At 64.2% G+C, this 23,898-nt stretch overlaps 3 protein-coding genes across 3 annotated transcripts; all 3 read right to left on the reverse strand.

Annotated features, from left to right (window-relative positions):
- Positions 1–1,144: 1,144 nt before the first annotated feature.
- On the reverse strand, positions 1,145–12,394 carry LMXM_16_1340 (conserved hypothetical protein; the record flags this gene model as incomplete). The annotated part of the gene is made up of 1 exon (XM_003873773.1): positions 1,145–12,394. The coding sequence occupies one exon, from the start codon at positions 12,392–12,394 to the stop codon at positions 1,145–1,147; it is 11,250 nt and encodes a 3,749-aa protein (XP_003873822.1).
- Positions 12,395–14,120: 1,726 nt separating this feature from the next.
- LMXM_16_1350 (DNA-directed rna polymerase I largest subunit,putative) lies at positions 14,121–19,553 on the reverse strand (the record flags this gene model as incomplete). Its single annotated transcript, XM_003873774.1, has 1 exon — positions 14,121–19,553. One exon carries the CDS (start codon positions 19,551–19,553, stop codon positions 14,121–14,123), a length of 5,433 nt encoding a protein of 1,810 aa, XP_003873823.1.
- Positions 19,554–21,629: 2,076 nt separating this feature from the next.
- LMXM_16_1360 (conserved hypothetical protein) lies at positions 21,630–23,429 on the reverse strand (the record flags this gene model as incomplete). Its single annotated transcript, XM_003873775.1, has 1 exon — positions 21,630–23,429. The coding sequence occupies one exon, from the start codon at positions 23,427–23,429 to the stop codon at positions 21,630–21,632; it is 1,800 nt and encodes a 599-aa protein (XP_003873824.1).
- Positions 23,430–23,898: the final 469 nt, after the last annotated feature.

Below are 23,898 nucleotides of genomic sequence, written 5' to 3' on the forward strand. Positions count from 1 at the left end.
ACGAGGGGGAGGGGGATGGAGCAAACGACGGAAGTAATGAGAGAATGGGAATGATAGCAAGTCACCACGACAGCGACAACAGCCGCCGCCGCCGCCGCAGCGAAGGCACACACGTTGCCTTCTTTCGTCTCCTCCACTCGGCGCTACGCAACGGCGCGAAGAATGGTGTGGAGGGGGAGGGGGAGGGAGAGAGAGAGAGAGAGCGAGAGTAGCGGTCCCTTCTGGCTGCGCGTGTGTGGGAGGCGGGAGCAACGCTTCCGCAGCACCACCGCACCCCTTCGTCGTCTTGTCAAGTCGACGCACCTGTTGTGTTGCTTATTCTTCAATCCGCGGGCGGAGGGGTGGGGGTGGGGGTGGGGCCTGCGATGCCTTCGCTACTCTATCTCGCTGTCGTGCTCCGTCCCCCAGTGTATGTGTGCGAGCGTACACCTGATGGGAGAGAAGAACGTATCGCAGTGGCCTCGCACGCGACGTCGGCGCTGCCAGGAAGTTGTTACGAGTGTCTATGTGAGCAGTGGCGCTCGACAGGAGAGGGCGTCGATCTGGGCGGGTCCGAAGTCAGCTACAGATGCTCTTGCGTGAAGCCGGGGGCACTGGCGGTGACGTCTGCGCGGGCGAGAGGCATCGTATGTGTATGCGAGCGTGCGTGCATCACCGGGATGGGGTTCCCGGGACGTGAAGGGGCGAAGATGAGGCAGAGTAAGGAGAGAGGAGAGGTGAGGGGGGGAGGTGTAGTGGCCTGTGTCGGACCATCTTGTGCGAGTGGGAAAGGCGGCAGTCGCCGTGCACCTCCGCCGTGCGTGTAGACGTCGGGGGGGGGGGAGGGGTGTGCAGGCGCAAACAGGGTTGCGTACGGCACTCGCTTCGCTGCGCCAGTCACATCCCTCATTCAGTCGCCATGCACTTTGCCGGTTCGCTTTATGTTTAGCGTGCGCATCGCCCGGCTCAGCCCCTCGCTCACCGGCCGCCTACCGAACACAACGCGCAGGCCTTCCGCCTCGACGGCGTCTTGCCTGTGACATGAAGATTTTACGTATGCCCCGGTTAGCGTGTTTAAAGCGGAAGCTCGGCAGCGTTGCCCCATGCGGAGAGGATATAGGGAGGGGGAACGCCAACCAGCATGCAGCGGTGGCGCGCTTCGCTGTCATCGAATGCCATGGGTTTTCGATACAGATGCGTAGCCGCTGGAGACGTGATGGGATGCGGCGCTGATGCTGAGGCGGGGGTTCTCTTGGCGCTTCTCCCGGCGCATGCGATACTCCTGTTGACGCTGCTTCACCTTTACGCGGTGGCGGGTGAGCCGCAGCGCTCGCGCAATGCGCCGCGCACTCTGCGGTGACAGCTGAGCCGTAGTCAGCCCCACCGTCGTCGCCGCGTCGCGCTCCAGCTCCACGCGCTGATGTACGGTGGCCTTCTCCTCCTTGCTGAGCAGGCCAATCTTTCCAGTGCTGTGCCCTGCTTGCATGTGGCGCCCTTTGCGGAGGTGTTGCGAAGCAGCGCTCGCCGTTGCCGAGATAGCGGCCTCCACCACAGAGGGCTGAAGTGCCGGGACTGGCAACTTGAGCACTGGCTGCGCCTCCTGCGACTGCGACGAGCCGTTGCGCGGCGACATCTCCAGCGCTGCCCCGGTGCTGTCGTAGCCGATCGCCTGCGCGCACAGCACCGCACGAGAAAGCAAGACCCGTGTCGTTCCAGCCAGCACGCCGTCAAATGGACGAGGCGGCTCTGCTGAGTGGCCAGCACCATGCACAGACACCCCATGCACCACAGATGACGACCGCGGGCGCCTGCTCCTCGCACCACCGTCGCGGTCCTCCGCGGCGGAGGAAGACGCCTGAGCCGTGGATGTTGCTCGCTGCAAGGCAGGGTCAACCATCTGTAGCATGGACGCCACACCCGCCAGCATACGAGGCCCCTGCTGGTGTAGCAGCCGCCGCAACGAGGCGTGCACGATCTTGCGCAGCGCGTAGCGCAGGTGCAGGATACCTACACCGAAGTCGAACGGGTCTTCCAGGCGAAGAGAAGCGTCTAGCTTTACAGCCGCAGCAGCCGTCGAGTCGGCGAGCTGCCGCTTCTTGCCCGCACTGCCTTCGCCCTCTTGTTCGGTGTCTGCGCGCCCTTGCTGCATGGCTGCCTGCGCTTGTGACCGGTGAACGGCGACCCGCTCACGCCGCGCTTCGTCGGCGGCCTTGAGCATCTGAATGGCACGCCGCCACTCAGACGAGTCCAGCGGTCGCATCCAGTTCATGTGCATGGCCACTTCCACCACGGTGGGGAGGGAGATGGTGAGCGCGGCCAGGGCCTTGCGGTGCGTCAAGGCTGTCGCGTCACTCCACTTCTCGAGGTTGAAGGCGCTCATCACCGCCGCCGAGTCGCGCGGACCATCTGCGTCGTTGCTGCTGCTACCCCGCTTCGCCGCCGGTTGCGCGGGTGTGTAGAGGGGGTTGGTGGTGTCGATGGCGGAGTCGACCGTCGTACCTACTTGCACCAACGTCAACTTTCCCTGACGGTTCTCTGTGGGAGGCTGCCCGAATACGTCCGGCCGCATCCGCATCACCGAGTGCAGGAGGTGGGCGAGGGTCTTCTTGGTTACCAGCACGTCCTGCCGCGCAATGGCGGCAAGGAAGGATATGACAACCTCATTGGGGATGGATCCGGCGGCACCTTGCTCAGCCGAGGCGATTGTCGGCGGCGCCAAGGCTTGGCGGAACTCCTTGCGCGACGTCAGCTCACTGGCGAGATGCTCACAGTACATGTGAACGGCGCTGTTACGGAGCGTGCAGGCCGTCAGCAGCTCCGTGGTCGCCTCCAGAAGCGGTGCCAGTGGGACACCTTGACGAGAGAGGTAGAACTCCAGAGCGAAGGCTACAGGCAGGAGTGTTGAGGAGGTCACCTTGCTCTCCAGCGATCTGCAGATCGTGCTGCGCACAAACTGTGGGCTCAGGATGGCCAACATGGTTGGACTGCCAACGAACAGCTCGGGCCGGGCAACGAGGTTGAGTACGCGTGACACGGCAAGCTCGGGCGTGGCCGACAGCGACGCCGCCGCCGATGCAGGGGTGGAGAGCAGCGCATCCTCAAGCACCGTCGCCGAGGGCACCGAGGCGGTGGTGCTCAAGTGTGTCGCGATGACGTTGACCGCCGGTGCAAACAAGGTGTCGTTGGTGTGGTCGGTGCGCGTGGCGGATGGGCCGTTGTGCGTAGTCGATGTCGCCGTGGCTGCTGCACTCCGCGTGCGGTGCGCCGGCATCCGTAGGTTTAGCGGCTCACAGGAGAAGCCGCTCGTGAGAAGTGATTTCACGGCATGCTGCAGCAGCAGGGCGGGAGCTCGGCTCCCCAAACTTGTCACCATGTCCAGCGTGTCCTGCACAACCCCGACCACCATGATGCGCACGTGGTCAGCGTAGGAGACGATGGCGGCTGCAGAAGCCGCCGTCGGTGGCGTGGCCCGCAGCGCCTTCGCCGCCGCAGATCCCATCGAAGCAGCCGGGTCGGGGGCTTGAAGCAGCGCCACGACCACGTCGGTGGCTGTGTGCGTCAGCGAGTCCGCGTGCCGCACGATGCACCAAAGCACATTCAGGAATTGAAGCACTGCGCCTTCAAAGAGGTTGCGGTTCACAAAAATCGGCTGCGTCTGGCGCTCCAGTGCCATGAGTGTGAGCTCACGCGTCAGGGCCTCGTTCGAGACGAGGAAGGCGGAGGAGGTGGCGGCGGCGCTGCGACCGCCTGGTGGGCGATGCTGCAACACCTGCGCCTGCACCCGCCGACGCACCACCTCGACAGAGGCCTTTGGCAGGTCACCGAATATGCCAAGACGTGAGAGGAGAGACAACGTCATCGCCAGCAGATGAACGTAGAGGGCTGCCGCCTGCAAGTACCGGAGAACCGCCACCTCCTCTGCGCCGTCGACCGTCTTCGTGCTCACCGACGCCGAGGCACTTTCGCCAGAGGCGACCGTGTGCAGCGCCGTTGTCCACGCGCTGATGTGGCGCCGCTGCTCCTCGGTGAAAAAGTGTCCTGCCACGGCATAGGCGCGGTCGAAGCTCACTGGCAGCCGCCACTGGCGACACACCCGGTCCCATTCGCGCTGCCGCACGCCGCTGTCGGTCGGGTACACAGCCATGCTCTTCTCCATGATGGCCCACACAACCCACGCACTGTCGTCCAGTCGCGGTCGCAGCAGCCAGTATGCGCGCGCCGTGTACGTCAGAAACACCTCAGCAAACGCCGAAAAGCCGTCCTGCTCCACCTCGGCGCCGCGAACCCTCGCGCCGTCCACGCTGCCACCATCGCTACCGCCCTTGGCTAGCCACGAGGCTGTCGCTGCGATTTGGCAGGATGTCATTCCGCCACCGTGCGCGTCAAAGGTCTGCGACAGCCCTTCCGCAGAGCCAGATGCGGCGTGTTCGACGGGGCGTCGGCTCAGCACCTTGAAGATAGTGAGCACCACCGAAATCGGGATCGGGTCCGGCATGGCCGCGAGTGCCGCCATGCCAGTTGCTTGCGGGTCAAACTCCAAGGTGCTCGCACGGCCGCCATTCCGCTGCTGAGTGCGGCGATCCTCGCCTGCGTTCCGCGGCCCCCTCCGGACCCCGCCAGCCTTGGAAAGCAGTCGCGACACATCGTCGTGGCGAGGAAGGTCAAACTCCTCAGCGCACCAGTGGTGCCGCATACTGCGCCCTGCTGCTGCCAACACACTCAGCTCGGCATTCGGCTGCGCACATCTCCTCGTCTGCGCGCGGCCAGCGGCAGCAAACATGTCGACCACGGCGGCGCCAGACGGTAACGAGCCGTACGGACTGCTGCTGCTGCTGCCGCCGTGACCTGCCCCATCCACACTGCCACGCGTGTGCGTGCTAGCCATCGAGTGCAAGTCCCGCGACGTTACGGCACGCAGCTCACGGACCTTCGCCAGCTCCGACTCCTGCAGCTGCAGAAAGGTTGACTCGCTTGGGACGAGCAGCTCAGCTGTCCACTTGGAGGTCATCAGCGCCCATACCTTGTCCTCCGCGGCGGCGGAGACAGTGCCGTGCAGCAGACTCATACAGGCAAAGAGCACCTCGGCCTGCGGGCGAGCGACGATGTCGCGCAGGGGCACGAGCGAGAGCAGCTCCGTCACGTGACGTTGAAACTCTCGCACGAGACGCAGGAAACCAACGGCCGTCGCAGGATCGTCGTCAACGGCGTCTACGGCGCCAACCGCGGCGGCTGGCGCGGTACGTGCCACGCCCGGAATGGAGTTGATGTCCAGTGACGAGCGCCCACCGGCGGCGCGCACTGTGGCGGCGGCGTGCGCGATGACGGCGTCAACGATAAATGTCACCGGCATTGAGCCGCTCTCCATCACCTCGGCAACGCTGAACGCGGGGTGCCCCGACGCCACATCTTGGCCCGGGTGCATCAGCAGTGACGATGTGAGACCGTGACCCGCGGCAGGAGAGGCGGCATCGTCCGAGTTGGCGACGCCGGCGTAGTGCCACTCCTCCTGGCTAGCGCTCTGGTTCAGGCACCGTCTTCGCTCTGCCTCAAAACCGGCGGCGTCCTCGACGACGTGTCGCACGGCAGCGTCCACGTCGCACACGACCGGCCCCCCCCCTGCCACGCCGCTCCCGCCGGCGGTCGGCAGCTCCAACGCCGACTCGGTGGCAGCATCGCCTGTCTCGTCCCTTTCCAGTTTCCCGCCTCGGCCAGAGCTTGGCGGCAGTGCTGCGCACACGGATACAAGCCCGCGCAGCACGGCATTGTACTCGCTCCGCGAGATGACTGTCGCCGCAACGTTCAACTCGGTTGGTGCTGCATGGATCGCCGCCGCCGCAGCGGAGAGCTTTGCTTTCTTCGACTTCGCGGATCGAGCGGGCGGCGGTGCAGCGGTGGCTGCGGCAGGGCCAAGGAGCGGCTGACTCAGCTCCGCGGCGAGTCGTGTCCAGACGTAGTGCAGGAGGCTGCGGCCGGGCTCGTAGGCGGCGGCAGACTTCACCAACACCTGCAGCGCCACGAGGACGGCCGTCAGATCATCCCGCTCACGCTGGCGCACGGCCAACCGTATCGCCATCCGCTGGGAGCTGTGGGGGTCCCGCAGGAGAAGCTGCACGCCACGCACGAGCGCAGTGGAGAGCGGGCGGTACACGAGAGACGCCCCCGCTTCGCTTGTGGCGGTGGCAGTGCCCTCTCGTACCGTGTGAGAGTCGGCTTCTCCATTGGTGGCCGACGGGGTCACCATAGCCGAGATCGCGTCGTCCACCAGCCAGCGTGTGAGCGAGAAGACACGCCCGATGGCTTCTGTGCAGCGCGGTGTGAAGAAGCGCTCCTGCGGGTCGCGCGGCACCACGGTGCTGATCGTGGCAACGATACATAACGAGGCCCACAGAAGCTCTGCCTCCTCCCGCTGACAGCATGCGCGGCGCACCTCTGGAGAGAGGCTGAGAAGCGAGTGAATGGTCGCTGAGACGGTGCCGCACACCTCTGAGATGGCAGCCTCAACAAGAAGGCGGATGTCCTCCTCCCCGTCGCCCTGCAGGCGGCGGAGGTACAGCAGCGCAGACTCCATGCTGGCGTCGACAAGGCACACAAGGCAGCTCAGGAAGAAGCGATATTCACGATTGAGGTCCGTGCGCAAGTACGGCATCAGCGCTGCTGTTGCGGCCTCTGCCTCTGCCGCCGTAGCTTCGCCCGCGGCAGTGCGGAGGCGCTGCTGGGCGGCGTACGCGGCCCACACTTTCATGTAGTAGATCCCCACGTCTTGCTGCCGCGGTGGGGCTGGTAGCCCGGGAGGGCCGGCAGCTAGCCAGGTGCGGTCAATCGTGCCATCGGCGTTCGTTCGGAAGTGCAACGTGCCGTCTGTGCTGTAAGCCTCCTCGACCACCTCGGTATTTGCCGCTGTCTCAAGGTCGACTGCGGGGTCGCCGTCGGCCATCTCCGATGTGAGAGCGTCGCATGCGCGGCTTTCCTGCACACCCAGGCCCTGGTACTGCCGTGCCTCCTCCTGCACGTATGCGGTGGCCTGCTTCAGTCCAAAGGTGGCAACGCGGTACTGATCGCGCGTTGGGTTGCTTAGCAGGCCACGGATCACAGAGCGGCGATGGTACCCAAGGAGGGACTCCGTGGTGCCTGCCACGATGTCGGAGAGGCTAAGCAGCGCCCTCAGTATGTTCACCGGGGGCTTGCCGGCGCCGCGGATGGGCGGCGGAACGGCGCGCAGTTGCGTGAGAATCGCCGTGGTGGCCACCGCTTGCACGGCTTCAGGGATGTGACGGTGGCGCTTCAGCTCGATCTTCACGACTGTCTCCGCAATGTTGCACGCCCACGTCACCATCGCCCACACGCTCCTGCTGCTGAGGTAGCCAACGAAGTCCAGCAGCACCAGCGGCGCGGTCTCGCTGACGGTAGCCGCGGAAGCCGCCAAGCTAGACGAGGGGGACGGCGGCGACGGCCTCGGCACAGCCTGAACAGCGAGCGGCACCGCCTCATCCTTTGCGGGCCGGGGCAGCACGAAAGACTCTAGCTCATCGTCGCTGAGGCGGGATAGGCGCTCCTGCACGCGCAGGTGCTGCTCCATAAACCGCACGAGAAAGCCCAGCTGGCGAGTGTTGTTGGGTTTTGCCGCCATGAACGGCGCCACCTCGGCACTGGCTCGGAGGGCGGGGATCATTATCCTGCCGAACGCCTGCACTCCCTCGTAGGAAACCTGCAGATGCGCCAGCAACTCGCGCGTGTCTACTGTTAGGTCTTCGGCGATGCCTTTGTGGCTTACTGGCCGCGCGGCGTCCCAGTCGCGCCGACCAAACCGCACCTGCTCGTCCAACGCTGCGATGTACGCCGACAGCGCAGATGTCGTGCCCTCGGCAACCTCCGCGATGCCGGACTGCAGGCTGCGCGGCGCCCCCAGCAGAGCCTCGCTGCGGTCGAGCAGGGCGAGAAACAACGGCTCGCGGCCTCCGGTGAAGGCCGCTGCCCACTCCCTTGCTGCCGCCGCGACGTCCGTTCCGTGCGACGGCCGCTGAAGCGCGGCGATGTCGTCAAGGCTCGGCAAAACCGGCGGAGGCAGCCCGTAGTCAGGGGCCCGCTTCCTACCGCCCCTTCCTGCCGTCCGAATGCAGTAGAGGCTCACCTGCAGCAGCACCTGATTCCACGGCGTCCGCACAACCTCCATTACGGACATCTGCGGATTCGCGGCGTAGCGGGACAGCTGGGAGAGCAGTCCCAGAGTCGCCTCGCACATGTCGGCGTGTGTGGCAGCGTTGTGCGTGGACCGGGACCGGTGCAGGCCAGCCACCACCACAGGCAGAACAGAGGGCAGGAGGTACATATCGGCCCACTCCACCAGCGACGCGAGTGTCGCCTTCAGGCGCACATGAACCTCAAACAGCTCCCCCACAAATGTGGCATAGCAGCAGAGCAGCCGTAGTGCGCCGTTGTCGCGCAGCAGATCGAGCACACCCTGGTGCAGTTGCATGACCTCGTCGTGCTGCACCTCGGCCAGTCCCGCCATCCGGTGCACACGGAAGCCTTTCTGCGCTGCGTCCCTGCGTTGACGCCACTGGCTCGCGAGAACTGAGAGACTGCGCAGCAGGGCGACCGCGGTCACCTGCTTCGCAGAAAGTGGGAGCGCCTCGGAGGTGAACGGGGTCTGCAAGACACGCAGCATCTCCAGTGCGTTGGCTAGCACCACATCAGCATACTGCCGGCACGATACATGCAGCAGCGACAGATCCTTGACGATGGCCCTCGTCCACCGTACCGCGAAAGTGTCCATGGCCACCGAGACAAACCGCGGACGCGGCAGCTGCGGGACTGCGGCGCCTGACCGGAACACGATCAGTGGGTAGCGGAGCTGCTGCAGCAGCTGCCATGCAACTTGCGCGCCTTCCCATGGTAGCGAGTTCCCGGTCAGCAGAATCGAGGCCCCGATAGTGAGGACGTGTATAAAGGCTTGCCGCTGGTGCACGTGGTCCAGAGGTGCTCGCTTTCCAGCCGTGACATCCTGCGGCGTCCGAAACGAAAGGTGCGCCCTGTGGCTCACGTGCTCGATTCGCAGCAGTGCCTGGGCAACGGAGACGAGCACGTGATGGAGGGACTCGAAGAGGGACAGGCCGAGCTGCTCTTGCGCGCTTTGAAGTGTGCACAGCACCCGCCGGAGCGTCTCCTCTTGTACGGGTGCCCGCGCCGAGGACGAGGTCGCCGCCGCACGGCGCTGGCTGGAGTTGCTGTTGATGCCAGATGCGGCCACCGCAGCAGTGCCGACGAGAGACGCCACGGCGACCGGAAGGGCGTTGCGGAGAAACGTTGTGCGGTTGACTTGCTCGTCACGGGCCGCGTCGCTCGCCGCCCCCGCCGCTGGAGGGAGGTCGTACAGGAGGCGCCACAGCTCACTCTGGGAGTGCACGATGGCGGCCCAGGCCTCTTCCAAGCAGCTCTGACGCCGCACTACATCAAGGCGGAAGAGTGTGCTAAGGGCGATAGGCGTCTCACTCGACAGCACCAGCGTCTGGAAGATGGGACTCGTGTAGCGATCTGCCGCCGCCGCCGAGGTGACCCGGCCATGACGGACGGGACACGCACCCGCTGCGTGACCATCCGCGCCGCCGCGAGTGCTGCCAAAAACGCCTGTCACAGAGGAGGCGTATCTAGCCGCGAGACCAGCGCTGGTGTGGCTGCGCGATTCAAAGCGCGAACGGGCCGCGCTGCCGACTCCGTTCGTGTCCCCCCGCGCCGATGTTCCCTGACTCTCTCGAACGAGAACGCCGCCGTCAGACTCGTGCGGTGACTTGTAGAAGAGGGAGCGCTTGCCACGCTGGCGACGCAGGGGCGGCGGGGCATCAGCAGCGAGCCCGTTGTCGTTGTCCAGAGCGTAATGTGCCTCCATCGTCCCTGCCGCTCCTGCGGTTGCGGTGCCAAAGGCACCGGCTTCGCCGGCCTTCCCTGCGTCGTTACCGTTACTTATGCTGTCCTCGTCGCCAAGGGGCGATGCGTCGCTTCCTGCAGATGCCGGCCTCATGGTGAGCAGCTGTTGCGCTCCACGACTTCGCTCATATTCACGCCGGTCGAAGCGCAACGCGTCGCGCAGCACCGCCGCTGCGCGATTTAGCAGCTCCTTCACGGGCTCTGCCGTGCGGACAGCATCCGCGCCACTACCGCCGCCGCTGCTGACAAGTATCATGCACAGCTGCAGGGAGTCCGTGGCGGTGCTGATCCACAGCGGTAGCATCCGCAGCCACCACACGACTGCCGCCGCACCCTCGTTCCGCACCTGCTCCTGCTGCTGCTCCCAATGCCGGACCACAGCATCCCAGACTCGCAGAGGTGACGCTGCCATGGCGCAACGATCTGCCAGCTCCCGCGCCGCCTCACTGTCACTGTCGTCGCCGTCTTGCTCCCTTGCACAGTCCGCCGCTGCTGGTGCGATGACCTGATGCGCATCTGCGTCCGCCTCGCCATCACCCAGCACCAGTTCGCGTGGCGTGGCCGAGTGCGTCTCCCCAGCAGTGTAGCGCTGCTTGGATGGTGTGGGGTTCGGTGTCGCGGCGGCTACGACGACTCGATGATACGACGGAAACAGAAGTGCGTAGGTGGGTAGAAGGGCGTGGTACACCATGATGACGTCCAGGAGGGCCTCTTGCTGCGCTACAGCAGCGAGAGAAAATGCCGCTGTGCCGCGACTGTACAGCTGCGTAGCGAGCAGCAGGGGCACCTCGAGACGCTGCGCCATCGAAAAGTCGATGAGGGCGGCAAGGCCGCGAAGGTGGTGAGCGTCCACGACGATAGGTGACATCCTCGCTTTGCCACCCTGAGCGTCGGCCGCAGCGTCCGTGATGTGATCGACCGCGGTGGTCTTTGCATGGTGGAAGCAGTACGTCTGTGTGTGCAGGTGGTCCAGCAGGGCCACGGCAAACAACCACCTGACATCATCCAGCGTAAGGGTCGCGGTCGCTGCGGCGCCGCGGAGAGCGTCCCAGCGAAGCGCGCGCCGCGCCACGCAAACGGCAGCCGCTGCTGCAGCCGCACCTGCACCGCCTTCGCCTGCGTCGCAGCACAAGTGAATGATCCACGCGTGGACCAGGTGCAGCTCTTGCCCAACGCGTTCGAGGGTGTTCTGCAAGGTGTCCTCAACGTTCGTGTCTTTCGGCGCCCGAGACGACTTGCGCTTGCGAGAGGAGCCGCCGGTGGCTCTGCTTCCCTTTGCGGCGGCGGCAGCGTCGCGGCGACACTGCCGTCGCATGACGTGGAGAACATGGCTGTTGACGGCCCGACACTCTTTATCGACTGCGCGCAGCACGACCGCAGCCTGCCCTTGCACCTTGCCGAGCAGATCGTGCCGCTGCGTCGCGGTCGCGTGCTCATCATAGAGCTCTCTCAAGAGGCGCTCGCACAGATCGAGAAAGGACGTCTCCAGCCAGCGTAGCGGTGCCGTCTCCTCGACGGCAATGGTCCGCTGCGCCACCGAGCTCACGGCTGTGGGTGCGGCGATGATTGCCAAGGGTGAGCAGAGAAAGGACGAGGACAGCGGTGCCCCCGCGATGGGAATCGAGGACGAGCCGGAGAACACAGGCAGAGCCGGCGCGGTGGCCGCGCTGACGCGCGTGCGCCACTTCTGCGGTGTTGAGTGCAGTGTCAAGGCGAAGGTATTGGCGAATACGCGAAGCGCCTGGGCCACCGACAGCTGCGCCGTCGTCGATGGGGCGGCTGTGGCGCCGCAGTGAGCACGCTGGACAGGCGATGGTAGCTTGACACACAGTTTAGATGGTGCGACGGCAGGGCTGCTTTCAGCGTCCCTGCTGCCTGCAACAGGGGGCGCATTCGTGCTGGTGATGTTAACTGCTTCCAAAGCGAGACGCGGTGCGTGGGCACGGCAGTCCTCCCCTGCTGTGCTCTGCATCGCACTGTGGGCGCCAGCAAGAAGAGAGTAACGTAGCTTCGCAAGGCGCAGACGCTCCTGCTTCTGTTCTGCGTCGTGGACAGTGCCCAGCGTCACATGTGCGAACAACGTGCCGCCGCCACCACTGCCACTGGTGGTCGCCTGCGTGACAGCCTCTTCCTCTGCCACCTTGAGTGGTGAAGCATCCTCTTGGTGCTGCTGCTGAGCGTTTCCGTTCGCGGGACTTCGCGGCTCGGGATCTTGTAAGGGGGCTCGTGCAGCGTCACAGCTTGCCGCCACTGTCTGGTCCGGCGCGGACGCACCCGACGCGTCCGCCTTAGCGGAGCTCTTCCGTGCGGAGGAGCGACGCCGTTGTGCTGCAAAGGCGGGCCTGCTCTGGTCCATCACAGACCGGCGTTGTTGACGCAGCGCCGCAGCCGCTAGCACTGCGGGGCTGGTGATGACGGTGCCGGTAGCCGGCGCCATAACAGCCGCCGTCGCTACATCTGCGAGCGCACAGGCGAGAGCACGGCGAGGCCGCATGATTGCAGAGGTACGTACTCACAGAGGAAAAGATGGCCGCGCTGAGGCTCGAGAGCGAGAAGAGCGATTCTGCGCTTCCTCTGTTACACGCTGCGCGCAGTGGCCGACTCTCCTCCACCCACACGCGCACACACGGGATGTCCTCCTTCAACGCCGTTTCGTTACGCGCCCCCAACACGCGCAGAGGGGCGCAGGCGCACGTCAAAGCGTGGAGGCTGCGAGCAGAACGGAAAGGCAGCCCCGCTGCCGCGCGCCCGCCCGCCCTCCTCCGTCACACCCGCGGCCCGGGACTGGATGCAGGACCGCAATGCAGGCGAGAAGTGAGGAGAGGGCGATGCGAGATGCCCACCCGTCTCACCCTGCGCACGCTCCAAGGCGCACCGCAAGTTCTAGCACAAAGGGCGGAGGCGTCGGGGGAGGGGATGAGCTTGTGCGGTGCACTCCACGTACAAAATACGATCCCCCGGCACACGACCGGAAACGCACCAGGCGTGAGGATGCAGGGGACGATGGGTGGTGGTGGTGCACTCGTGTGCGGTTCAGCGCCGTGACGGGGTGCTCTCACACCGTGTACTACTGTGTTCGCAGAGAAGGACGAGAAGGGGCACACACGTGTGTCAGGAGAGGCCGAAGTGGTGGAAGGGAGGGGAGGAGGGGGAGGGACACGTATGAGGTGAGGTGGTGGAGGGGGGGGGGGAGGCAAAAGGGCAAACCTGGCAGAGCACGTCTGATGCGTAACACCGCCTGGATGTACAACGGCGTCCTCGCCTCCGCTTCTCTCGCACATGCGTGAGGGACGTGGGAGGGGAAGTCAGACGCCGCCAGCTTGCCATGCTCGACTCCAACACCAAGCAGAGGCGTCCCAGTGCTCCGCCTCTTTGTCCACTGCTTCCCTTCATGAGCGGCTGCTCGAGAGAGCGCTACGCCCGTCCTCTCGTCCCTGCTGCAGGCGCGCATTGGGGCTTGTGCGGAGGAGGTGATGCACACGCCTGTGTGTGTGTGGTGCGGACAAGGCACACCGCAGAGGAGAGGACGTTAATTCGAATGTTAACACGCACCGCGTTAGAAAGAGGAAGAGGGACAACACACCACGAGGCAACACGAGCACCCTCCCTCACCTGCACACCCTACAGGGCATGTACGCGCGCTGGCGGAGAGGCCGACACACAGATCCGCATACGCCCGAGCACCGCAGGATGTTCGCTTGTGTCAGGTGGCATGAGCTTTTCAAGTAAGGGAGGGAGACGGAGAGACGCTTGCTCATGTACGCCGCCACATCGGCTTGCCCCCCCCCTCCCTCCGCTCATCACGTCCACTGGGAAGGGAAGGGAAGAGGGGGGGGAGGACGGCGGAGGGAGCCCTCATCCATTGGCGCCAAGGTGTAAGCACCACCACGAAACACGAGGAAGATGAGACGACACACGCTCACGCACACGGAAACAACAACAGCGGTGATGGCGCGGTGCGTTCACTCCTTAGCGCATCGCACGCCAACATCACCCGCAACGCACACACCCCTGATGCGCGACGCTTGAGACACACACGGATACACCTTCGCATCGACGACAGAGCCACGTCACAAACTCGTCCATGAAACAGCCAAGGGAACAACGAAAAACCACGACGTCGGCGGGCTTTGACGTGCGTGTGTGTGTGGAGAAGGAGGGTGGTGGGTGGGTGAGGGGACGGCAGAGTGCGACCTGCGCACGCGCAAGCGCCGTCTTCCTCAGGCAAAGTTCTTCTCGATGACATCGCGCAAGATCTGCGGGTCCTGGCCCACCTTAACTAGCGCCGTTCCGACGCGAGGGCGCTCACCGACCATGATGGCGGAGCTGATGGAGTTCAACTCGTCGCCGACGCCGCGCGTCAGGGCCGTGTGCAGAAAGCGCTTTGACGACGCAAAGGTCATCTGGAAGAGTGGGCTGGCGCTGTGGGAGATGACGCCGGTAAAGTTGTAGTTCTCCCACACGCCACGGTGGGTCGCTGCGTCCGCGATGAGGGTGAGGTGGTGATAGTCGACGGAGTAGCGCTTGAAAAGCTTTTCCAGCTCATCGAAGAGAGCCTTGTAGCCGCTTTCCACGCCGAAGGAGGTGCACATGTCGCGGATGTCGGTGGACCGCGCCTTCTGCACCTTGATGGCGCGTGCGCGGACGGTGAAGAGAGCGAGGAACGCTGTCACACTGCGAATCGTCGCCGAGCTGCCCTGGAACACCATCTCGCCACTCGTCGGGTCCTCAGCCTTGCGAGTGTACGTGACAGAGTCGAACTGCGTGAGCCACGACGGGAACATCTGCTGCGCCAGGGCACTCTCGAGCACATCCGGGATGACGGTGACCACCTGGTCCGACGTCTGTATCGACACGTTTACCACAAAGAGATCCTCCGGTAGCGGCACGACTCCGTCGCGGGTGGCCGCCTCCCGCTGCAGCGGCGCGATTTCCACCCGATACTTCTTGTTACCGTACATGGCGCACACCATAGGAAAGCAGTCGTAGTTCACCTTGCCAGACGCCGCGGCAGCCGCCTCGCTGCTAGTGACGCCGTTGCTGGCGCTCTTCCAGAACAATCCGTTGACGTCCTCATCCTCCTCCTCGTTGTCGTCTTCCTCTGCTCGAGACTTCTTGTGCAGGGGGCTGTTGCCGTTGCCGCCCTTGCGCCGCCGCGAGCCGTCCGCAGCGTCCACCGCCTCCTCCTCGTAATCGTCCTCGTCACTGCCGCTGCTGCCGCCGTTGTCGCCCCTTTCCGGGATCATATCGTCACGTCCAAGCTCGCTGCCGGCGACGGATGGCGCCGAGGCGGCCCCGAGCGCCGGCGTGTTCATCTGAGTGGACCGATCCTCCATGTCGTCCTCGTTGTCACTCATGCCGCCGCCGGCCGCGGCGCCGCCGTCGTCAATCTGGGAAGACGGGTCTTGCGCTGTCCCACGCAGCGGCCCGCCGGCGCCTTCGTGCTCGTCCTTCGAGCGACCCCGCAGCGCCGTCACCACCTGCCGTGCAAAGTTCTTCAGAGTCTGTGTAAAGGACTGGAGGTGCTCGACTCTCGACATGCACATGGCGTGCTGCTTGTGCATGAGCAGCCCCTTGGAGAAGAGAAGCGACACCGTCATCTGTGTGCCCTCAGCGCTGCGGGTGACCCGATAGTGGTACCCCGGCGTTGTCTGCACCCTCGCCGCTGCACCGCCGTCCACACCCGCTGTGACAGCAGCAGGTACGCGGGCCATGCAGTCCGTCAACCGCGTCGCTACGCCGGCCTGCAGAATGCGCGAGATCGCCTCCTCGTCCACCTCTGTCGCCTTCTCCACCGGCACCACAATGGCCACCTTCTGCACAGAGGCGTAGATGAGCAGCTCACGCAGGCGCGGAATTCCCTCCGTCACGTGCGTCACGGTTGACCCGGCGCTGTGGAAAGTGTTGAGCGTCATCTGCGTTGACGGCTCACCGGCGGCCTGCGCCGCCAGCAGGCCGACTGGCTCGCCAGCGTCGCAGTACGCCCGCACCCGCCGTCGCGTCGTGAGCTCCGTCATCACGTCGCGGTAGTACCGAATGCTCTCCTCGCGCTTCTCGCGCAGCTTCTCGTTCAGGACGCCGTTCTTGGCCCACCGCGCGACTTGCGATACCTTCTTGAAGAGAGGATACTGCGCCTTGGTCTCCAGGTACGTGTCAAGGCTCGCCTTGTAGTGAGCGGGGAGTGGGTCGCGCTGCGCCTCCGCCTCGAGCAACGCACGCTGCGCCGCACGCATCGCCGCGGCCGCCTCGTGGGGGCGCTCGCGCTTGCCCTGGCTGTTGCGCGACGCCGCCTCCTCGGCCTCTTCCTCGCCCGTCATCACGCCGGTGTTCACGTTCATCTTTCGACCGAGGTCGACGCAGTTGTCCTTGACCACCTCCCACGCCTGCAGGGACGAGGTCCGCATCGGGTCGAGTCCGTCGCCGCCGTAGAGGAACTGGATGACGCTGCCGTTGGCGTCGCGCACGGAGTGGTCCCACTGCACGACGAGGCTCTCCAGGCCTTTGACTAGGCACCGCTGCAGGTGCCCGGAGCGGGAAGTCTTGACGGCCGTGTCGATGAGCCCATCACGGCCGGCCATGGCGTGAAAGGTGTACTCTGCCGGCCGAATACCGGAGGTGAAGCGGCCGATCGCGTAGCCCAGCGAGCGGGCTCGCGTCTCCGCGACGAAGAACGGCGGCAGCGTCTTGCCCGAGTTCATGCGCTTCACGCGGCGTCCGTCGAAGAGTTGCTGGCCGAGACCAAGCGACATCTGAATAGTGTTCGTGTTGCTGCCCTTTGCACCCGACATGGTCATGGTAAGCAGCTGGTTGTGCGGGAAAGGCCGCAGCATGCGTCCCGGTACGAATTCCTTCTGGAGGCTTGTCGCCATCCCCATGATCACGGGCATCACCGTCGCCTCGTCGTCTGGGAGGCTGAGCGGCGCGCTATCCAGCTCGCGCAGCAGCGCCGTGCGCCGCTCCTCCTGCAAGAGCATCATGTCATCCATGCCAATGGAAAAGCCTTCGCGCTGCAGGCTCATCGACAGCACGCGACCGAGCGCGCCGAAGAGCTCGCCAACCATGTGTGGCCCGTAGATTTCGTGAATGACGTGTACAACGGAGAGGTTGCTGGAGCCGAGCTGGTTCTTGCACAGGATGCCGGTGATGAGCTCGCTCTCAAAGAACTGCACGTGGTCGTCCTCCATGCACTTGCGTGACGCAGCGACTAGCTCGCCGGTGTGGGGGTCTGTGGTAGTGTAGGTGCTCGGTTGGATGAGGGAGGTGCCGTGCATGCTGACGCCGTTACTCTTGGGCGCGCCGCCGCGACTCTCCACCACGCCAGTCACGTAGTGCACAATCACGGAGATGAGCTGCTTGCCTGTCCATAGCGGGCGTGGCTTTAGGACCGCAGGCATCGGAATGAGTTCCGTCAGCGTCGCGTGCGCGCTGAGGGGCTTGCCATGCTTGTGCATGTAGGGCGCGATGCCGTTGTACACAAACTGCACAAAGGTGTGGTGCGGAAGGAAATTGTCGCGGAGCGTCAGCAGCACGCCGGCGACCACATGGTCCTGAATGAAGCCGCGAATCGGCTTGCCGGACGTCGGGACGAGGTAGTTGAGGTTGGCGTCCATCAGGCACTCGAGCTCCGCCTTTGCCTCAAGGCTCTGCACGACGTGAATGTTCATCTCATCACCGTCGAAGTCGGCGTTGTACGAGCTGCCGTTGACGTAGTGGAAGCGGAGTGTCTTCAGCCCGGACAGCACCTTGGCGCGGTACGCCATCATGGATACCTTGTGCAGGGTCGGCTGGCGATTAAAGATGAGGTGGTCGCCATCGAGGATGTGCCGGTGGACTGTGAGTGAGCCGTTCTGCGCCATCGCGAAGTACTTCATGGCGTGCTGCCGCCGAATCAGCTCCGGCACGTGCAAGTCGACGAAGCGCGTCTCACCGCTCGGCAGGCCGATTTCTAGGTGTGTGGCGCCCGGGTACACATCCGGGCCGTTCATGACACACCGCTTGAGGAACATCATGCGCGCTGGCGAGTAGCTGCTCACCAGCTCCGGGAATGTCAGCGCGCGGGCGAAGGGGCGGGGCAGCAGCACCTCGTTCGGCTCCACCAAGTAATCGGGTGAGATGACGCTACGGCACGCCTGGTTCACACGCTTGCCCATCATGTGCATGCGGAACAGGCCCTCTTTCTTCGCAAAGCTCTCCAGCACATCCGTGTACACCTCCGTCACCTTCGCCTGCAAGTTCCGCAGGTTGTGCTCCTGCGCAATCTCTTGCGCTGTGCTGACGAGGTTGCGCTCTGGGGTCGAGTGGTTCGCGAGGACGTAGTACGCCTCGATCTGCTCGACGAACTCGAGCACGTCAGACAGGGCACGTGTGCCGGCATCGGGGATGATGCCGCCGGACTCGGAGATCTGCACGCCCGACGACAGGCGCAGGGGCAGCGGCGGCACGAGCAGCTTGTCCACAAAGAAAACCTTGTAGTAGTACGTCGACGGGAGCGAGCAGGCGTACGGCATGTGTAGGGTGGCCTCGCCGAGGTGCGAGAAGAGAGCCGCAAGAATGGCGGACTCGCGCTGGCACAGCTGCTTGATGTGCTCTCGCACCCACGACGTGCGGAAGTACGTGTGGCTGCGGCCCTGGCGATAGTTCATCTCCTCCCATTCCCGCAGCTGCGCCGTCGTCAGCCCGCCGTTTGCCACGTTGAAGTCGGCGTTCTTCTTGTTGAAGAAGAAGAAGAGATGGCCGTTCTTCGTCGTGATGCGAGGCGAAATGCCTTGGCAGTGCGAGCACACGTTGCCAAACTCGCGGAAGCTGCGCAGCGCCTGCTTGCAGATTTCATTGCGGACGTCGAGGACCGGCTTGTGGAAGCCGTCATCGCTGCCATCCGCGTGCGCCAACGCGCCAGCAGCGCCGGCGTCCCCATTGACGTCGCCGTGCGCACCCGCCTCGCCGGACGCTACCCTGGGCAGAGGCGGTGCACCGGCTCCGCGGCGGCGCAGCAGCGTATCCACGTGATCCAGCATAAGAGGGATGTCGTTGATGACGGTCTCGTTGGCGTCGCGGCGGCGTCGACTGCGCATGTCCTGTCCATGCGCGTTGGCCACCATGTCAAGGAACCGCAGTGCCTCGCCGATCAACCCGGAGTCGACGAGGCGCAGTGCCTGCTGATAGCGCATCACGTCGAACTCCGGTACACGGAAGCGGTGACAGAAGAAGCACTCGGCTTGCAGCAGCTGCTCCACCTCCTGGGCAAGGTGCGGGTTAATGACGCTGAGGCGCTCTTGTGACCGGTTCGGGTCGTTCGGGTAGCGACGCGGCATGCTGATGTACCCGTAGTGACCCTGACAGCGCTCGTTGCCGTATTTGGAGTTGAGCGTGTTACAGCAAGTCGAGCACGCCTGCGGAGGGAACGTGCGTGCGTCGAAGTTGCCCATGCGTGTGTCGTAGAACGTGGCGTGCGTGCCGTCCCGCCGCACAGCTGGTGTCCATGGCGCCAGCCGATCCTCCTGCCCGCAGCGCACGCGCACCTCCACGAAGGCGAGGCGCGCCATGTCCTCGGAGGTCATGAGGGAGAGGGAGACGCCGCTCTTGCGCTCGTGGACGGTGCGCGTGCGCAGATCGCCCACGTAGGCGTGGAAGGGGAAGGCGGTTGTGAGGGACATCTGGCAGAGGAGGAGGAGGAGCAGACTCCTGTCAATGTGCCCCGCTTAACGGTTAGTACTGGTTGCGCTTTCCCCGTTGATTAGTCACTTGTTTAACGGTGACGCGCATGCAGGGGCACGCGCAGAGAGCGAGACAACGAGAAGACGTGAGGCAGCGATGCACTTCGTCACCCACCCGCACACTACTGTCTTGTGTGCGTATGATGCGTGCGTGCGTGCGTGCGGGGTGTTATGAAGGGAGAGGCGCGCACCAGAGAGGGGTTTGGAGGGAGGCAGAGGGCGAGGTAGCGCAACATGGTTTCAGGGATGCAAGGGGATGTTGCCCACAGAGGCAGACATGAACACCAAGAGATGCGAGGGTGCGCCGTCCGAAAAAACGTCGGCGACGAACAAGGGATCGGGGGCTGCCAGGGAAGGATACGATAGCGAGAGGGGGAGGAGGGCTGTGAGAGTGGGGGTTGAGCGTGTCGTCCAACACCTGCCCATCAACGTACATTGACACACGCACACGCGCCGCAAAGTAACGTGAACCACTCTGCCAGCCCTGTCTTCATCTCGACGCTTCCCTCCCTTCCCCTCCCTCCCTGGCCACGCTGGCCGTCGCACCATGCCCCGCCAACCCACAGCGACGGCATGCGCTGCATGACGACGACCCTCTCCCCACTTCCCGGTCTTGCTTTGGCGTACCTTGGCTACAAGACACAGACACGCCCCTGCACAGACAGGCTCACATGCGTGTGTACGCGTACGCAATATACACAACAGTCAGCGTCCCTGAAGGCGTAAGACAAGAAGAGAAATCGCCCGCGCGCCATCGACGCCACGGACAAGTATACAGGATCATGTACAACGGCAAGCACACGTGGAGAACCGCGCAGAGAGCCACGGATCCGACGCCATTCGCGAAGACGCATACAGACATGCATGCTCCTCACAAGATTCCCAACAGCACATGTCTCGTCAACCATCACAGGACGTTGATCAAGATGCGGACCTGGAGGGTGAGCGCCAGCGTGCGACGCGCGGAGAAGGTTGGATGGATGGGGAGGAGGGGGGGGGGGCGCAGAGGGACCGAGAAAGGACTGAGAGGGAAGGTTACGCGGGACGGGGCAGGGGGTGGGGAGGACGTGGCTTCGACGACAAGAGTGACACGAGCAAGGTCTCCTCACCGTCTTTTCACCGTCCTCTGCATGCTGATGGCCTTGAAAACAATTTCGAGATGAGCAAGCGAGGGTGTAGCGGGCCGGTAGACACAGGTGCATCACGCACCCGCACACGCCTTCCGCCGTTTGCACACCCCCCACCCTCCGCGTGCCCAAGGACACATGACGTAGTACGCAAGTCCGAAAGAGGGCAGCAAGCTCTAAGGCGAGGAGGTAGCTGATGGCGAAGGACGCTGTGTGCGAGAGGGACGACGGTCCACGTCAGAAGAACATGCCGCCAGACCGCACAAAGACCCCACGCGTCCCACTCCCATCCCCAAAAGCCCCCGTGGTACTCTTACCCATAGGCGCGGCCGCTCGCACTTTGCTGTTTTCGTGCACTCGTGTCGACGGCGCTTTAATCGACATCTCCCCCGCCCCCATCCCCCTTGTGACAACCCGCAGCGAGGCACTACACCGTCCATTCACCATCTCTAGCCCTACCCCTCTCTCATTCCATAAGACAGGCCAAGCGACTCACTCCACGTGCGGCTCTGTCCTTTTCTACGAACAGTGTGTGTGTGGGGGGGGGAATAGCACACCGTCATCATCACCATCGCCAGCGTCACTGCACACACACACACGGCGCAGCGAGTCAGATAAAGCAGGGATAAAGGAAAGGCAAAGATGGCGCCGCCGATCTGTCCAAGACGGAGGCGGCGGCGGTGAGACGACGAGTGCGTGAGGGGTGTGGGCGATAGGCACCGAACAATACCATGTCGCGTCAACCGTCCTCCCTCCCTCCCGAAAAAAGGGACGCCCACGCGTCGCGTCCGTCTCAGCGCACCTCTCCAGGCGTTTTTCAGCGCCGTCCATCCGCCATTACAGGCCCCACTCTCTCTCCGCTTCGGCGAGTTCTCCCTTTTTCCCTTTTTTAGTAGTCCGTGCCCTCGAGCAGCGCCCATGAGGGGTAGCGGTAGCCGCCAAGCGCCTCCTTGAGGGCGATTGCCACGCTGATGCACAGCTCATCCTGGTGCGTCGCGGACACCACCTGCACGCCCTTAGGGAGGTGGAAGTCGTGGGGCAGCTGCAGGGAGCGTTCCTCGTGGATGGAGATGCTCTTGCGGCGGTTGGCCATGAAGGAGCCGGGCCAGATCGGGCAGGCGGTCGCCGGCAGCTGCAGGACGTTAAAGGCGGCGGTGTACTGGAACTGGAACGGGTTCCACAGCGGGGAGTGGTGGCGCGGCGCCGCCGACGGAAACGTCGGGGCGATAATGATGCCGTCGACGGCCAGGAGCGACTCCAGTCCCATCTTGAAAGGGAGCAGCTTCTCGTCTTCGCTGAGCTTCAGACACCGCGGCATCACCAGCTCCACCGTCTCCAGTAAGCATAGCGCGATGGCGGGCAGGGTGTGATGTGAGCGGCCGAACGCCCAACGCACCGCCTCGGCGCACCAGTTGACGCCTCCTACGTGGCCCTGAGACATGAACCAGGTGAACTTTATCTCCGTCGGGTCCTTGGTGAGCACTGACACCCACATGGGCAAGATGCGCGCAAATGACAGAAACTCCGGCGGCACGGCACCCCCGGTCGAGCGCGACGGCGTGCGGACGTTGACGTAGGTAACCTTGGCGTTGTAGCGTTCACGAAGCGCCTCTGCCGCCATGTGCACGGCCTCGATCTGGCTCTCGGACACGTGGATACCAGGGAGGCCGTAGTCCTCTAGCGCGTAGACGCGCAGCGGGTGATGGTCGAGGTCAAGCACCTTCCTCAGCGGCGGGCACGGCGGATAGACGACCGGGTCGAGCAGGAAGCCGCCACGTGCGGCGATCTGTGAGAGCGGGATGAGGTCCTCCGGAAAACGGCAGATAGGACCGGTAGCCATGTAGTGGTTCGCCGACGTCTTGGCACTTGGGTGCTGGCCAACGTTGGTGATGTAGTGCGGGCTTGCCTTGTGCCCATAGACGCCGTTGAAAAAGGCGGGCATGCGGATGGAGCCGCCAATGTCGCTGCCGAGACTGAAGGTTGAGAAGGCGGCGCCGGCAGCGGCTCCCTCGCCGCCGCTGCTGCCGCCCACAAGGCAGCGAGTGTCGTAGGGGTTGCTGGTGATGCCGTACATGTAGTTGGAGCTCTCATACCACATGCAGAGCTCGCTGGTGTTCGTGACGCCGAGGATGATGGCACCGGCGTCCCGGAAGTTCTTCACGACGGGGCTGTCAACCTCGGAGATGATTTGACAGCGGTTCGGGTTGCCCGATGTGTTGGGGCAGCCGCGGCACTCCATGCACTCCTTGATGGTGCATGGCACGCCGAGCAGCCAGCTCGGCATCCGCTTCGGGTCTTTGTGCACCCGCCACGCAGCCCAGATGCGTTCCGCCTCAACCGCCGCTTCCATGGCTTCGTCAAAGCAGTCGAACACCAACGCGTTTATGTACGGGTTCACGGCCTTGATATGCGCAATGAAGGTGCTGACGACCTCCACGCAGCTGAGCTCCCCCTCACGGTACGCTTTGCTCAGCTCCAGTGCGGAGAGCTGCTGACAGTACGCGATGCGCTGCTGAGGAATCTGCCGCGACGTGCGTGGACCGGCCCGCATGAAGGCGCTCATCCACCAGTTGCAGAGACCGCACACAGCCACGCCGTACGTGGTGAGGCCGAGAAGGTAGGTAAAGTAGTAGACAAGCACCGCGCCAGCGGCGATGGCGAGACCCAGAAAGATTTTGTGCGCACTCATGATGAGCTAAAGGTAGAACGATGACAAAAGATGCAGTCGAAGTGGTTGCAGAAGCCCCGCCGCCGCTGTCACCAAGGAAACGACAACGAAGACGGAGAGAGGAGGGAGACGTACGGGGAGATGCGCAGCGGCTGCTAAAGTTGGATGCGCACTGCTCAAACTCGTATCACGTGCCGCCTTTTCCGGCGTGTGCAACGACGATGTGTGCGCCCCCGCAGGTGAGAAGGGCAGTCAGATGCCGAAAGAAGCGAGTACGCGAAGAGAGAAGGGGGTTTGTGTGTGTGTGTGTGTGTGTCGAGGGGGAGGGGCCGGCAAGGAGCCGGAGCACAACACACAGGGTGATAAACGGCGAGAGCGCGAAAGGAAGTGCGCCAGCGGTGGTTTTGGGTGGCGCAGAGGAGAACAACGAAGAGGACTCGGATAGAGTAAAGAAAGTACGAGCAAGGAGGCACGATGGGGGCGACGAGAG

This window comes from Leishmania mexicana, chromosome 16 (assembly GCF_000234665.1).
Source record: "Leishmania mexicana MHOM/GT/2001/U1103 complete genome, chromosome 16".
NCBI classification, from domain to species: Eukaryota; Euglenozoa; class Kinetoplastea; order Trypanosomatida; family Trypanosomatidae; genus Leishmania; species Leishmania mexicana.